At 38.1% G+C, this 17636-nt stretch overlaps 1 protein-coding gene across 7 annotated transcripts in view; it reads left to right on the forward strand.

The window, feature by feature from the left end:
• Positions 1-2: 2 nt before the first annotated feature.
• LRCH3 (leucine rich repeats and calponin homology domain containing 3) overlaps positions 3-17636 on the forward strand; it is a 125801-nt gene continuing 108167 nt past the window's right edge. For all 7 annotated transcript variants that reach the window (XM_045812673.2, XM_045812667.2, XM_087861555.1 and 4 more), the window contains exon 1: positions 3-4778. In XM_045812673.2, the coding sequence (XP_045668629.1) occupies positions 4517-4778 (262 nt within the window). In that variant the 5' untranslated portion in view covers positions 3-4516. The remainder of the gene's footprint in view (positions 4779-17636) is intronic.

Consider the following 17636-nt stretch of genomic DNA (forward strand, 5'->3'; position numbering starts at 1 on the left):
CATTCATAAGCTCCAACCAGGAAGTAAGCCAGGAGGAGTTTAAAATAATGAATCAAGTTTACTTAGAACGCAGGATTTCAAGCTAGATGAACCTTTCAGGATCATCCATTTCAACTTCTTTGTTTATATCTTAGTTAAGTGAGGCTCAACTTTTCAAGACTTCTATGTGGCAGAGTCACTTTTTGAGCTCAGGTGTTTTAATTCTCAGTTCATAATAAACTGCTTCTGTGACTTGAATACCCACAGAAAGTAGTGGAATGATGTTTGGCTAAAGTCAGATATTTAAGAAATGGTAATAGCCAGGCTTTAGCATTTGTAGCGTGGTAAGTAAATCTACTCTACCATAATTATTGAGACTTTATTACTTCGGTATTAAAGTTATGTAGATGTCTTAGAAAAGGCCAGTGTTCCTAATTAGACATTACGTATTTTTTTTCCCAATAGGCATAAATTTCACAATTTAAATTATAAACACATAATAAAATACTTTTAAGTATGAAGAAACTTATAGGCTGCATTGCCCAGTGATAGTTTTTTGTTAATATAGGTACGTATATCCTATTTTGCTGTCAGCTTTATAATTCACACAGTATACACAGTTTCATAAGATAATTTTTAATTTTAATTTTTTTTATTTTAGTCATCAGTACTTATCATGACACGAGCCCTCCTTAATTACCATCACCTATTTCACCCATCCCTCCACCCGCCTCCCCTGTGGTAACCATCAGGTTTTTCTTTATAGTTAAGAGTCTCTTTCTTGGTTTGTGTCTCTTTTTTCCTTTTGCTCCTTTGTTTTGTTTCTTAATGAGTCAGGGTAATTTTTGTCCTGATCTAGATTTACTACCATAAGGAGGTAAGAGAAAAAAATAGCTGACTTTGCACTACAAAGAATGAATACCATACATTCTGAATACAGGCAGTATCAGGGCAGAAAATGATTTCTTCATTTCTGATTTTTGAACTTTCTTCAGAATTATGGTTGTTCTATTGTCACTGTATATTAAAAAAGAAGTGATTTAATCTTCCTTTTAAAGACGGTTTTTACATAGATCAATTTGAAGTTATTCCCTTTTTAAAAGTGATAGAACAAACCCCAAGCATTTACAACAGGAATTTTACACTATTGTGGGTCATTTAATAGGGATTTAAGGATTTTCTTATAAATCGTTGACTTCTAACACCTCTTTTCCCCATCATTATGTTACTTCTATCAAATCTATTACCAAAAAGCTTGATGAAACAAGGAAGTAATAACATGCTGGAGCTGAAATTCCTTGTTCTGAATTGTATTTCAGATGAGGTTTACTGATGTTTAAAGATGAATAGGAAATTATTTCCCTAGTGTGTGTGTGTGATTTCTACTTCTATTTCCACTTTCTTTTAATGAGAAGAAAATCCTATTGTCTAAATTTTCTTGTATAAAGTTTTAAAAGTCAGTTATTAGCACTGTTTATTAAAGGAGCCAGAAAGGGAAGAACCAAACATTTATTGAATGTATTCAACAAGCCAGTTTCTGTGCTTTACATTTGAAGAGCATGAGATTGGTCAAGATTTTTTTTTTTTTTTTTAAGATTTTATTTATTTATTTGACAGACAGCCAGCGAGAGAGGGAACACAAGCGGGGAGAGTGGGAGAGAAAGAAGCAGGCTCCCAGCAGAGCATGGAGCCTGATGTGGGGCTTGATCCCAGGACCCTGGGATCACGCCCTGAGCTGAAGGCAGACGCTTAATGACTGAGCCACCCAGGCGCCCCTGGTCAAGATTTTAATCCCACTGCTTTGAGTTTATAAAAATGGAGTCTTAAAGGAGTGACCAAAACATATTTCTAGTGAGTAGAAGTGAGAAAGGACTATTTCTGCATGAGGCAGTGAGATACTAGACTGGAAAACTCTTGAGATTTGATGAAACTATTGCCCCTGGTATTCATTCAATGAGTTAACTTTCAGAGAAGCAGGAAGTTCTCTGTATCAATTCCTAACATTCAATAAACCTCACTGCCTATTTTTTTCAGCTCCTGCTTCCAGACCACAGAGCAGTTGTAGAATAAGTTATAGGCCTCTGTAGGCTTTTGCTCATAGCCTTTTTGCAACTCTCATCACCCTTATTCATTACTAGACACTGGTGAAATCCTCACAGTGATTCCATTTCCTGTATCTCATTCTCACAAGATGATCTTCTTACTTGTTTTATGGGGAAGACAGAGTAGGATGAATTCACTTATATTCTACCTTTGTAGATGAAAGCTGAAATCCTTAGAGGTCTTAAAAATTAGTACCTTGATCTACTTTTTTTCCAGCCTCTCTCAATCTAGGACTTGTTCTGATGGTATATATAGCATCTTCATTTCTCCTCCTTTCCACAGGCTTTTCTTTTGGACTTCAAATACCTATAGATTTATCTACTGTGTTCCAAAAAAAATATTTTTTTCTCTCCAACCAAGCTTTCTTTTTCATAGTAGTACGTAGCCTCTGCTGTTAGTACATAATCGTCTTCTGTGTCTGCTTCCATTCATCCTTAGCTCCTATTAAAATACTCAGCTCTGGGGTATGGAAGGTAATTAGAGAGTTTAACGAATTAATGACCTTAAAATCTAGTTTAATAGACAAAGTAACGTCAATCTATAAACTTGGTCAGAAGTTCAGAGACCAGGATTAGCATGGCATGTTGTAATTATGAGATACATGTGTAGGTAGGTAGAAAAAATGAGGACATTTTATGGAGAACTTGTTAGAAGAATTTAGTGTAAATGTAGAGGGTAATAGGTAATCAAATTCAGATGACATAATGGTACATTTTATAAAGATATCTGGTAACTTTAGCATTGTAGCATTAATATGGAGTATATGATTATGCTTTTAGTCACTGTAGTTGAAATATTTTTTTGAGGTTGAAATATTTCTTAAAAAAATACAAAATGAGGTCCTGCTCTTAAATAGCTTAAAATCTTTCTAAGAAGAACAAAACAAATTTAGAAAGATCAGAATAACAAAAAACAATTTATATATTGGATACATGTATTTTGAACTGACACATCACTTGCCATTGCAGTGACCCATGCTCATAATAGACATGATAGTCATGGAACTTGCTGCTGCAGAACCTAGAGTGTAGTATTAAGAGTTCATAGAACAACTAACTCTCTGAGCAACTGTTGCTAATCAACTTTGTCACTAAGATTAAATGTTTTTACAATCTCTTCCATCTAGTAGTTGGGGTAAGTGCTAATCAAAGTTTCATTGAAGAGTTGGGCTTTGAATGATAGGATCTCCAATCTTATTTTCTTTTGCTGGCTCATGAGCTTTTTGGCTTTGGCCTTAAATGTTCTCCCCATGGACCATTATAAATCATACCTGGGTGTGTTCATGCTGATACTCCTCCCAATCTGGAATATCACTTTCCTACTATTGCCTGTTTCATAGTCCTTCAGATTTTATTCAAAACCATTCATCCATGATAGATTCCTTTCTCTGAATTCTGATAGCTTAACCCCACTACCTCCACTCAGCTTTTTTTGTTGTTTTATTCTCTAATTGGTATATTTGTACTATTCTATTGTAATCTCCTAGGAAAAGGGCCCTGGGAGCCTCTTTATTTCCCACAAATACTAGATTGATTGTAGGGGAATTTACATCATGTAGCAGGAATGGCCTAAATGTGTGAAAAAATATGCTGGAGACTGGTTGCAGTGTAAATGAGGCCTAACTGGTTTAAAATGAAGTGGTATTTTCCAGTTTTTCAGTAACAGTGATTTTGCTTTTTATCATTTCTTCCATTCTATTTCTGATTCCCACATTTAGATTATGGTCAGATCATTTTCTTTTCCGCAATTTTGGTTCCAGACAAAAATTTTAGACTTTAATGCCGTTCATCTGATTTGTTCAATAAAATCTTGTCTGAAGGCTAAATACTATTTTAAATGTTTGTTTTATCTTTGTTAAGATCTATTTTATAAAAAGGAGGGAGGACCCAAAACATTCATGTAACCCTTTCAATAAGGATCATGAGTTTGGGAGCCAGGTTAGCACTTATTTTTCCCGCTGACAATGATTGTTCATAAATCCAGGACTCCATCTAGATCACTCCGTGTATAGAATGACAGCAGTTGGGAAAACGTGTTATAGGTCGTGTCCCAGGGTCCCCTCCTTCCGCTATGTTTCTGGTAGCAACAGTGTTGAGAAGCCTTAATTTAATGCTTAATCTAATCCTCTAGTACTGAGAGAGGAAGGCAGAGAAGTTTCTTGGAGGAGCGTTGTCTGAAAGATATTTTCGTAGAGGCATGTTAAAAATGCTACTGGGAGTCTAGAGGAGGGGGCTGCTCCAGATATGTGAGTTCCGTTTTAATTTCCCTTGAAAACCTCGATGTGGGCGGAGGCAAGCGCCTAATTGTGTGGAGGGGCACCGCAGCCCTGCCCATCAAGAGAACCGTCCGGGGTCTGTCTGCCCCTTTCCCCGCCCACCCATCAGTTCTGGCAGCGCATGCGCTGAGCCGTGGGCTGGAGAGTTGTCGGCTGGAAATGGCGGCTGCAGGCTTGGTTGCTGTGGCCACGGCTGCAGAGTACTCTGGCCCAGTAGCATCGGGAGGTAACCTCTCCGGTGTTAACTGTGGCCCAAGCTCCGGGACAGGCCCTGGTCCTGGCCCGGGTTCGTGGAGCCGCTCCCTCGATCGAGCGCTGGAGGAGGCGGCAGTGACCGGGGTGCTGAGCCTGAGCGGCCGGAAACTGAGGGAGTTTCCCCGGGGAGCGGCCAACCACGACCTGACGGACACCACCCGGGCGGGTGAGTGGGGCATGGGGCATCCTTGCCGACGAGGGGCCTGGGGCGCTGCGGGAGACCGCTCCAGCCGGTGGGAGGACTCGAGGGTAGTTACAGCAACCGGTCCTATAGCGCCTGGTTGAGACCCGGGTAACGGGGAGAAGCCGACTGCCCCAACCCGGCCAGCCCCCCGGGCCTACGGGCCAGACCCCGAGCCTGGGGCGAGGCGGCGGACTACAGCATCTCTCCGGGAAGAGGACCGTAGGGATAGACGGGTGGTGTTTTACTCTCCTAGAAAATTAACTTCTGCCGCTGCTGAGGTAGACCCTTACCCCGCCCCGGTTTCTGCAGGCCCTTTCAGATTTGGGATGCCAAATTGACTGCTAAGATTTGAGATTGTAGCGCTCTGGTAATAGATCAGAGCAGCATTGCACGCTGCGTTGCCGGGAAGCATTGATCTGAGCACTGACGTTTCTTCGAGAGTTGTTTTTAATGTGAACCCTAGGCTGTAACTTTTCTTTCTCTGCCTTTATCTAGTTGACTGACGCGAGTTACTTGTGAAAATAACTAGAGCCAACTTTCAGACTCATTACTTTTCTCTCTCCTCATGCGCTCCCAGAAAAGTTGAAGGAAGAAAAGATACATATATTGCCCACTGTATCTGTATTTAATGCTTTTTAAAAATAGACATTACATTGTTTTATACATATTTTTGAACACAGGAAAGGTAATAAGGAATTGGGTATTATTTGGTTTTCTTAGTTGTTTGTAGAGAACAATGTCTGGTGACTGAGGCGTTCAACGTAATATGTTTTTCTTGTGTTTAAAATATAGCTTCCTTAGGGAGTAGATTAAAAACTGAGTCTATTCATGTTTAACACAAAGGAGGGGAAAAATCCCTTATACAGGTTTGTATAGTATGATGTAGTTAAGTATTTGATTTTGATGTAGTGTTTTTTTGCAATGAAAGAATGTATAGTACTTTGTGTCTTACCTTTATTCCATTTTACTTTATTTTAAAATCTTTGATTTAATAATTTTCTATGTGTACTCATTAAAGACTGATGGGTATTACATATGATTCACTTGTGTTAGAAAAATAAACGGAACTGTTAAACTACTTCAAGAAACTTCTTTCCAGACAAACTTTCACTCTAGTGTAAAATGGAAGAAATTAAATGTCTAATTGTTTAATCTCTTTTTGGGAACAGTTGTACTGAAGATAGTTTGTATTTTTTAGTGAATGTTTTAAAAATTAAACTTTCTTGCTAAGGTAAATATGAACAGCCACTTGCCTTTTGCATATGTTCTGACAGACAACATCTAAAGTTGTCAGTCATACCCCAGATTTCCTGCTTCTGTTCAGAAGATGGCTATATGGCATATGATTGTTCAGGAGATGGGCAATATAGTGATTTTATATTGGTGTGAGTCATTTCAGTATTACTGCATTAAGCCTGAAGCTAAAGAGCAAGTTGATTACAGGCGTTTATCTGGTTCATTATCTCACCCGCTTTTAAATAGTTCTAGGACTAACATGTTTTGCTTTTAAGAAATATTTTATTAACTAACAAAGAAAACCCAAAGCTATTTATGAAGAAAATTAAGTGATCTCAATGAATTTTTCCCTTACTGTGCTCTGAATTATTTTATTTTTAAAAATTTTTAATTTTTTTATGTTTTATTTTTGGCGAGGGAGAGGGGGAGAGAGAATCTTAAGCAGGGTCCACACCCAGCATGGAGCAGACGGGCTGGATCTCACAACCCTGAGATCATGACCTGAGCCGAAATCAAGAGTTGGTTGCTTAACTGACTGAGCCACCCAGGCACCCCTTAAATATTTTATTTTTAAATAATCTCTACACCCAGTGTGGCCTCAAACTCACGACCTCGAGATCAAAAGTCACACACTCTTCTGACTGAACCAGTCAGGTGCCCCTCTGAATTATTTTAAACAGATAATTTAATGTGGATATCATCATTTATTGAGTATACACTGTTTGCTATTCATCGTTAGGTGTTTTAAAATACATTGCCTTGTTAAATGCTCAAAACAACCAATGGACTAAGCATTATTATCCCCCCTTTACATGTGAAGAGGCACTGGGAATTTACGGGTGAAGAATCACTCAGAGAAAGTCAGATAACTAGTATTAGTGGTAGAATTTCAGCCCAGGTCCACCTAACTCTTTTCCCTGTGCTATTACCACATAGCCCCTCCCTATGTACAGGTGGATATTAATATTTATGTATTTACAGATAGTGAAATCAGGATTTGGAGATGTTAGAGAATTTGCTGGAAGACCTGTAGCTAAAGGCCAGGAGAGGCAGTATTAGCCAGGATTTGAGCTAGTTTGAGATAACTCCAAAACCAGAGTGTACCTGTAATGTCAGGTACTTTGATGAATTCAGACACAACTTACGTTAGCTAAAATGCTTTGTTTAGATTCTTTAAAATTTAAAGCCAGGAAAATTATTTGAATATTATATCTATCTATCTATCTATCTATCTATCTATCTATCTATCTTTCTATCTATAATATAGGTAGATATTATAATATCTGTATTATAGATAATATATGAACTTATATTATCTATATATAATGTATATATCTGATATATGTGTATAATATATAGAGATATAGATATATATCAACGTTGCCATGCAGTCTGTTCTCTCATAATGTATCGAATGTATCTGGTAGAACTGCTGTCCTTCAAGAGTTTACATTCTAAGAAACAGCATATATTACCCATTACCATTTATAATTTGACATGATTAGAATTCATCAGGAACATTTTCTTAAGGTTTTCACTCTTGCTTGTTAAAAAAGGTAGATATTTAGGAAAAGGGAAATATTGATCCAGTGGACAAGGAAAATCTTAGAAGGAAATTACAGAAGACTTTTTGGGGCAGAAAGGATATTGCTTGGATTTAGGTAGGCAGAAATAAGAAGGAGAGCCATTGTAGGCAGTGGTGGACAACATGCAAAAAAAAATCCTAGAGTATATGGCACATAAGTTAATTTTGCCAGTCCATTACACATTCCCCTTTCATTTGATAACAATACTCCAGTTTTCCTGGGAAATCACCCTTCTCAGTTTTCTGGATGCCCTGTGCCAACAAAAGGGTGTGCACATGACAGGCAGGCCTCACCAATCAATGTAGTCCATCCTTCTGGCCACAGTGATTGTTCAGAGATGGGCACATGTCCAGTCAGCACACATGACTGTTAATTCTGTATTTTTTATTGGAGCTATTGAGAAAGAGGCATGCTTTGGATCCTGCAGTTGCTGAGAGAATACAGTGTGAGCCTGGAACTTCCCAATAAATGGAAGGCAGAGCCAAAGGATGGAAAGAGTGAAACTAAGTTCTGATGATCGTGTTTGAACCTTTGGATCAATAGCCAGGCCTTGAGTTAGTGCTGTCCTTGAACTTTCATATTATGCAAGTTAATAAATTCCCTTTTCTGCTTAATTTGAGCAGAATTTTTTGATACAAAATCAAGAGTCCTGATTAATACTGTGAGACTGCTCTTGATAATGTTGTGGTCAGGCCAGTTTGGTCAGAATAAATGGTTGGATTCAAGAGTATATGAGCTACGTTTTGCATATGTGGAAGCTGGATTGAGGATAGGTTTATTGGGATTGAGATAGGGAGACTAATCAACATTTATTCATTGAACAAACATTTGCTAAGGAATTTGGCAGGTGCAGATACACGAAGAGGACCAACACTTTCTGCCCTCAAAGAACTCAAGGAATCTAATGGAGGAATGAATCAATAAATGTAAGGATTACTTGACTCGTCTAGTAATAGCAAAACTTTTATGTGTAAGGCATTATACTAGCTAATATAAAGGGAAAAAATAAGAGCCTTTAACCTATAAGAATTAAGAAATCTAGTAATCTGGTTGGGTGGCTGCAATAATAATATAAATCTCTGAAGGAATAAAAAATAAAAATCATATTGGAAAATGAAAATGTACAAACCCTGATTGAATTTATTTTTTTGAAAAAAGGACAAAATGCCTCAAAAATGACTGAGCTGTTAAATCTGGAGAACTAGGAAGATGATGATGCTATTGATAATAATAGCTAACAGTTATTGAGTTGTTAGCATATCTCAGGTGTTGTTCCAAGCTATACATATAAAACATGCACATACAACAATGATATGAGTTGTAAGTACTATTTTAAACCCCATTTTACATATGAAAAAATGGAGACTGGACATTAATTTGATCAAGGTTACACAGTTAATAAGGGACAAAACTGGATTCAAATTCAGATACATCTAATCCTAAAACTTGGTTTTTGATCACTAAGCCATACTGACAAAGAAGTTTGCTACACATAATTTCTTTGGTTTGCTTGATACCTTTAAAGGGGTTGGTAGCACATCTAGTTAATCCTGTGCAATGAATAGAAATGTCAATCTGGAGCTTGCTTTTTCTTTCTTTTTTTTTTTTTTCAATCTTTAAGTAAACTCTGTGCCCAACGTGGGGCTTAAACTCATAATCCGGAGAAGGTCACATGCTCTACCGACTGAGCCAGCCAGGTGCCCCTAAATCTGGATCTTTAAGAGTGAAGTCCCGGTTACCCCATCCATTTCAGGGACTCATAATGAAGAGTTTATGAGATTCTCGGAGAAAAAGAGTACAGAAAGTGGAAAAGTTGGTCACTCTTAATCATGTGATACACCAGTATTTAAACAGGCAAGAAGTAGGGGCGCCTGGGTAGTGCAGTCGTTAAGCATCTGCCTTCGGCTCAGGGCGTGATCCCGGCGATCTGGGATCGAGCCCCACATCAGGCTCCTCCACTGGGAGCCTGCTTCTTTCTCTCCCACTCCCCCTGCTTGTGTTTCCTCTCTCACTGGCTGTCTCTCTGTCAAATAAATAAATAAAATCTTAAATAAATAAATAAACAGGCAAGAAGTAGAATCAGCCTGAGGAAAAAAATGGAAACAAAGTGCCATAACTAGACCTTTACTAGAATTCAGAGACTCCTAAAGCCAAAGGAACCATAATAACCATTTAAGTTATTTTACAGATGAGAAGCAGTCTCAGAGGTTAAATGATGTTTTTAAGGTTATATAGTGAGATGGTGCCATTTCACAGAAGGCAAATTGGGGTCATAGTTGAAGCTGTGAGAAATCTCTTCTGAGTAGAAGACAGAATACAAATTAAGGACTCAGCTTTGGGGAAAAGCCTGTAGTGGAAGGCAGGAGGGAGAGACTAAGATTACTCCAAAAAAGAAAACAAATTTTAGATGTAGTGGGTGAGCCAAGATAATGCAGTGTTACTAAAGCCACAAGAATTGAGACTTTCAAAAAGCAGATGCTTATTTCCTATGTAAAGAAGAATGATTGCTAAAAGGCTATTTAATTTTCCAAGGAAGCGGTCTATAGTTTTTCAAGGTAGCAATCTGTAAAATTGTGGTTTCGTTAGTTTTTGAAATATGCACTGGAGTGCAGGTCTTAAGTGGAAATCATATTGCTCTTGGATTCTTATGTATATTTTGTATCAACCACAATATATGTACTGTGAATTTTTCTAGAGTAGTGCTGTTCAGTTGGGTAGCTACTAGCTATAGGTGGTTATTATAGTTAAAATAAAATTAAAAATTTAGGGGCACCTGGATGGCTCAGTCGGTTAAGCATCTGCCTTCAGCTCAGGTCATGATCCCAGGGTCCTAGGATTGAGTCCCTGTGTCAGGCTCCCTCTCCCTCTGCCTCCTGCTCTCTGCATTTGTGCACTCTCTCTCTCTCTGTTGAATAGATAGATAAAATCTTTAAAATAAAATAAAGTTAAAAATTTTAAATTTGGTTCCTCAGTCACACTAGCCACATTTCAAGTGCTCAATAGCCACATGTGTCATATTGGACACAACATATTAGACAGATCCACTTCCTGTCATGTTGGACAGCACAGACAGTAGAACCTTTCCATCATCACAGGAAGTTATATTGGACAGTGGTGTTGGGGCATACTGGTTTAACTAGAATTGAAATTTGTTTTCCGTATTATTTATTTTCTAAATCATATTTCTTTTGGCAAGGTTTTTGTATATCTATGAAGACAGTAAGCCACCATGGTGTGTAGAGCTAAAAACATTGTACAATAGTGGTGAGAGGTCAGAGGCAGAGAGAGGAGGTGGTAGCAAATAGAGTCTAATCATAATTACATGATCCTTGGGAGTATCTCAGTGTTGGGGGGGATATAGAATTTTTTCTTTAATTTAATTAATTAATTAATTAATTTTTAAAAGATTTTATTTATTTATTTGACAGAGACAGCCAGCGAGAAAGGGAACACAAGCAGGGGGAGTGGGAGAGGAACAAGCAGGCTCCTAGAGGAGGAGCCTGATGTGGGGCTCGATCCCAGAACGCTGGGATCACGCCCTGAACCAAAGGCAGACGCTTAATGACTGCACAACGACTTTTTCAAATTTTTCATTATTGTAAATAACATTTTTCTTTTGGAAATAAAATCTTGGGTCATCTGGGTCGCTCAGTTGGTTTAGTGTCTGCCTTCGGCTCAGGTCATGATTCCAGGGCCCTAGGATCAAGCCCCGCATTGGGCTCCCCACTCAAGGGAGAGCCTGCTTCTCCCTCTCCCTCTGCCTGCTACTCCTCCTGCTTGTGCTCTCTTTCTCTGTCAAATAATAAATAAATCTTTAAAAAAAAGAAAAAATCTTGTTCATAGAGACTATCATTTTTAAGCATGTCATCTTTATTAATAGAGGCGTTACTATATATTTGACAGATTTGCCACTCACTGAGCATTAGGTGTTCAAATCAGGAAGAATATTCTAAGAGCCTCAGAAATGAGGAAAGAGTAAAAAACAATGAAACTAATTTTATTTGATTAATGAGACTGGTTCAGTTCAGTAGATTTTAAAAATAATTTCTTCTCATTTTGTAGTTTTACATGTTCATGGTGGTATGATGTTTTTAAAGAAGACATTAAAGATCATTCATGATTCCACTTACCAGAGATGAATTTAGTAGTGAACACTGGTTGGAAAGCTTCCATACATTTTCTTCATAAATGTACACATTCTTGAGCATTGGACTCTTGGTTTCAGCTGAGGTAATGATCTCCAGGGTTGTGGGGTGGAGCCCCACATATGGCTCTGCTCTCAGTAGTGGCGGGGGGGGGGGGGGGAGGGTGTCAGCTTGTCCCTCTTCTTCCCCTCTGCCCCTCCCCCTGCTCATGCTCACTGTCCCTCACTCTCTAGAATAAATAAAATCTTTTTAAAAAAAATGTATACATTCTTTTTAAAATATAAAAATGGGCATCACAGAAGGCTGTTTTATCATCTAACTTTTTTCACTATATGTGATACAATACCAGAAAATAGAGATCTGTAGCATAATTTTTATTTTTAAGGTTTTATTATTTATTAGAGAGAGAGAGCATGTGCACGCACACACAGGAGCAGGGGGAGGGGTGGAGGGAGAGAGAATCTTGAGCAGACTCTGCCCTGAGTGCCCTGAGTATGGAGCCAGCAGGATTGGATCTTACGACCCTGGGATCATGACCTGAGCCGAAATTAAGAGTCCCTCACTTAACTGTCTGAGTCACCCAGGTGCCCCCAGTAGCATAATTTTTAATGGTAGATACACTGTCATTTAATTTATCCTCTTGATGTACATTGTGATTATTTTCAACTTTCACTGTTAATATGGTATCCCTGAGAATAGCCTAGTAGGTATATATTTGCAAACTTGTCCAATTATTTTCTCAGGATAAATTCCTGGAAATAAAATTGATTGGCTAAAAGGTATGCACAATTTAGGGTTTTTTTTAATACACAGTGTAAAATTGTCCTTCTAGAAGAATTGTTCAGCTTAGATTTGTTTCAACAATGCATGCGTTGTCTTTACTTTGCACCTGCTGATCTTCTCATTCATTTTGGTCTGTGTCATTCTGATAGGCGAGAGATGATATCTCTTCATTCTGTACTCACTGCATCTTGAAGAATGTAGTTTTTTCTACAAGAGGAAAATAAATTCAGGGAGAAAAGATTTACTTTGTCTATTTCTACCTTGTGTTATAGAACCAGCTGGTAGCAAAGAATTGGGAACTCTTTGTGCTTATATATAACCCCTATATAATTTGAACTCTTTTATTATTATAAGAGTCATACATGTTTACTGTAGAAAATCTGATAAAACAATACACAAGGGAGAGAAAGGGAAAGAAGGGAATAGTACTACTGCATAGATAAGCACTGTGAACATTTTGACATATTCTTCCAGGCTTTTGTTTGTTTTTTCTTCCAGGGTTTTGTTTTTTTTTTTAATGTGTGTACATATGTATTGAAGAACATGATATCAGCTTTTTGTAGTTTACTTTTTTCCATCTTATAGCATATTAGAACTATTGTCATATCTGTTAACATCTTCTTATAAAAGAACTTTAATACCTGCAGAGCATTTAATTAAATCTTTGCACTTAGCCAGATCCTTTTTATTGGGCATTTAGGCTTTTTCAAATTTTTCATTATTGTAAATAACACAATGAACATTTTTAAATATAATTTTTTGCTTACATCTCTTATTATTTCCTTTCGTTAATTCCTAGAAGTAGAATTGTTCAAACAAATTGTATACAGTTTTAAAAACTTAAACAGTTTACAAACAAAATTTCAAAAGCAGTTCTTCATAGAAATAGTGTTACATATTATGTGCAGCCTGGCTAGGTTTGTAGGCTACACACAAAAACCTAGTATTTTTTTTCCTAAACATGAAAGTTGGCTTAACTTACATTTCAAACCTGTTTATACCTAACAGCTATGGTCTCCCATGTATCTCTCTCTGTATAAAGATTGGAGTACCTCTAACCTCAGAGAAGGTCTGGGGTGCAGAGCTTGAAATTGCCTCAGTAGGGAACTCGAAATTTGAAGTCTTGGAATTTTCTTAAGAATTCTACTCTATATTTTCATGCTTGTTTTAATAACAAATCTGTGGCTTCAAATTACCAGCTATTAGGACAAACCAAACCAAACTAGTTTCTGTAATGTTTATTCTGTTGGTTTTCTGTAACAATGCCCCCCCCCCCCGCCCACGAGTTCATATCCCAGTTTCAGAAGTATGGATATAATATTGTATATACTACTACTCTTTGTAACAAAGTTTCTATGAAAATATGCATGTTGAATTGGAATGTGGGATACTAAGAATACTTTTCAGGAAATAACGTTCATATCCCTCTTACAACTTTACCTCCATCTGAAATAAGAAATCCTATAGTTCTAATATATTCTCATCCACATGCTTCTTCCTTTCTCTTCTGCCTGACAAGCAGCACAATTCTTATATTGTACCAACACAATAGGGAAGACTGAGGGGGTGCCTGGGTGGCTCACTTGGTTACTCGTGGGACTCTTGGTTTCTGCTCAGGTCATGATCTCAGGGTCATGAAATTGAGCTTTGCATGGAGCTCTGTCCTCAGCATGGAGTCTGCTTGAGATTCTCTCCCTCTCCTTCCCCTTTTGCCCCTCCCCCTTGCTCACGGGGCATGTGCTCTTTCTCTCTTTATAAAATCTTAAAAAAAACGATAGGGAAGACTGAGGTAAAAAGACCTGTTATTTATCAACACATGCTCACATTCACACAGGCATGCGTGCTTTATATAGTTAGGCAGAGACCATGGGGAAATCATGGCTGTTGGTTATAAAGGCATCTGAAATAAGATTTAAATTTGTTTCAGGGGGAAATCTGGACTCAACTGTACTGGTATTTTTTTTAAATAGGAAGGGCGAATTGTAGGATGGCACCTTCAGGTGGGTCCAAAAGAGAAGTCTTGGATCACCACAAATCCATGTTGAGACTAGAGAAATGGCAGCAGTGTTGGGGCCAAGGATTTCTTAGGCTCTGTTTCTTTTTTATTGTGGTTGTATTTGTGGGCTGGATGGTTAATGTTATCAAATATTATAACATGAAATACAACTTTTGAGTAGTAGTATGCATGTTCATTATTTTTTTCACTTATGAAACAGTTATTCCACTCAAGCTTAGAAAAAAAATATGGTAAATATGGTAATTCACACAAAGGAACATTATTTTGAGTTCCTGAAGTAGCCAACAATATCAAATGCAATGTGACTAATTTTAGAATCATAGCTAGTCCTAAAAATTTAAGGTATTTCCTTATTCACTTCTAACTTTCTTCCTTGCTCTTTTAAATTTCTGGAGTTTTATTATTTGAAGAAAGTCTCTCCCCCACACACACTTTTTTTTTTTTTTTTTTTTAAGTAGGCTCCACACCCAGCATGGAGCCCATGCTGGGGCTTGAACTCATGATCCTGAGATCAAGACCTGAGCTGAAATCAGGAGTCAGATGTTTAACCGACTGAGCCACACAGGTGTCCTTGAAGAAAGTCTTAAACCAAGGATTCTAACTGATTTATTAAACTTATTTCTTGCAAAACTAAGTAATAGATTCTTTCCATTAAAACAGGTTTTAAACTTTTTTTTCTTAAGATTTTTATTTATTTATTTGAGAGAAAGAGAGAGAGAGAGAGAACATGAGCCGGGAAGGAGGAGCAGAAGGAGAAGCAGACTCCCCGCTGAACAGGGAGCCCAATGTGGGGCTCCATCCCAGGACTCCAGGATCACAACCTGAGCTGAAGGCAGATGTTTAATCAGCTGAGCCACCCAGGTGCCCCTAAATACAGGTTTTAAAAAATGATCTGCACATAATAGAGAGTGAGAAGATAAATCACAGAGTAAGCAAAAGATTTCGAGTAAACATACTAAATGATATCTAGAATATGTATAGAATTTCTACAAACAAGAAGACAACCCAATAGAAAACTGAGGAGACACTTAAACTAGTATTTACTAAAGAGGAATCCCAAATGACTGATAAAATGTGAAAAAGTACTCAACCTTATTGGTAATAAAAGGAATGGAAAATAAGACCAAAATGACATACTACTCAAAAAACTGACAATACCAAGTACTAGAAAAAGGTAAAGCATTGGGGACACACATTCAAGGCTGATGGGAATGTTAATTGATGCGTTGACTTTGGAAAATACTTAGCAAAATTGAAAATACACATACTCTATGACCCAGAAATTCCAGACTCTGAGATGTATACGCCAAAGAATACCTGTATATGCATACCAGGATATAGTAGCTTAAAACAACACCCATTTATTATCTTACAGTTTTATAGGTCAGAAGACTGGACTCAGCTGAGTTATCTACTCATGGTCTCACAAGGCCAAAATCAATGTGTTGGTCAATCTGGGGCCTATGGGGAAGGTATTTGCTTCCAGGATCATTCAGGGTTTGGCAGAATTCAGTTCCTTACAGTTACAAACCTGAAGTCTCCATTTTCTTGTTGGTTGTAGGCTTCAGGTCACTCTGGCATCTTGGAGGCTACCTGCATTCCTTACAGTGGCCCTCTCCTCCTTCAAGCCAGCAATGGTGTGTCAAATTATCATGCTTAGAATCATTGACTTTTGCTATCAGCCAGAGGGCTCATGTGATGAACTGGGTCTAGCCAGATTATCTCTCTCTAGTTTAATTCAAAGTCAATTGATTAGTAACTTTGATTATATCTGCAAAATCCCTTCTGCCATGTATGGAACAGAATCAGAGTATATTTCATATTTATAGTCCCAGGGATTCAGGTGGGAAACCTTGGGGAACCATTTTAGGATTCTTACCATAGAGATTTCTGTCTTTCTTTTTTTTTTTTTTTAAAGATGTTATTTATTTGACAGAGAGACAGGGACAGAGGGAACACAAGCAGGGGGAGTGGGAGAGGGAGAAGCAGGCTTCCCGCTGAGCAGGAAGCCTGATGTGGGGCTTGATCCCAGAACCCTGAGATCATGACCTGAGCTGAAGGCAGCTGCTTAATGACTGAGCCACCCAGGCGCTGCATGTCTTTTTTTGTTTTACAACACCTAGTACACTGTCAAATGCCCTTTGAGAATTTATTGAGTGGATGGATGGATGGATTAATGGATAAGTGAGTGAATGAGAGTGAAAAGAGGAATGATTTAGTCTATTCACTTTCTTAGCTTTGAAAATGACAACTGACTTCTGTGCGACTGGGTTTAGTGGACACCCTTAGGACTTCAGTGATAAAGTAGAATTCAATCAAAACATTCTCAAGGATAATACCAGTGAATATATTTCCCTTTGATGTCAAAAAGTCAAGCATTCAGACCCTCTTTAATTGGTGTCATAGAGGATAAGAGAGATGATGTTACATGTGCTAAAAGTCAATCCCTTGGGGCGCCTGGATGACTCAGTCAGTTAAGCATCTGCCTTTTGAATTCGGCTTCAGTCATGATCTAAGGGTCCTGGGATTGAGCTCCCTGTAGGGCTCTACTCAGTGGGGAATCTGCTTGAGGATTCTCTCTCCTTTCTCCCTATCCCTCTCCCCCTGCTCACGTGCTCTCTCTCTGCCTCTCAAATAAATAAATCTTTTAAAAAAATAATAAAAGTCAGTCCTTCAAAATATAACCAGTGGCAGTGAGAATTTCTAGGTCTGTGCAGAGTTTCAAAGTAGGATCTTGATTTGCTAATAAAAGAAATTTTAAACTCCTTGCAGTGAAATAGGCTTTCCATATATGTTCAGTGTTTATAACTTTGATAATTATGCAAGTCTCAATTGTCTAAGGAAAACCTTAGCCTAGTAACTATGTGATGCTTTTTCTTAGTAGCATTGTGATCTCTGGCCATCTCTTATCAAGTGACAAATCTCAAGGTGCTGGGATTGAGCCCGGGGTCAGGCTCCCTGCTCAGTGGGAGTCTCCTTCTCCCTCTGCTCCTCCCCCCATTTGTGCTTTCCCTCTCTCTCTCAAATAAATAAAATATTTAAAAAAGTTATTATTAATTGAAGTAAGTTGACA

The sequence above is a fragment of the Ursus americanus genome, chromosome 4 (assembly GCF_024610735.1).
Source record: "Ursus americanus isolate L20-20 chromosome 4, mUrsAme1.1.p, whole genome shotgun sequence".
Classification (NCBI taxonomy): Eukaryota; Metazoa; Chordata; class Mammalia; order Carnivora; family Ursidae; genus Ursus; species Ursus americanus.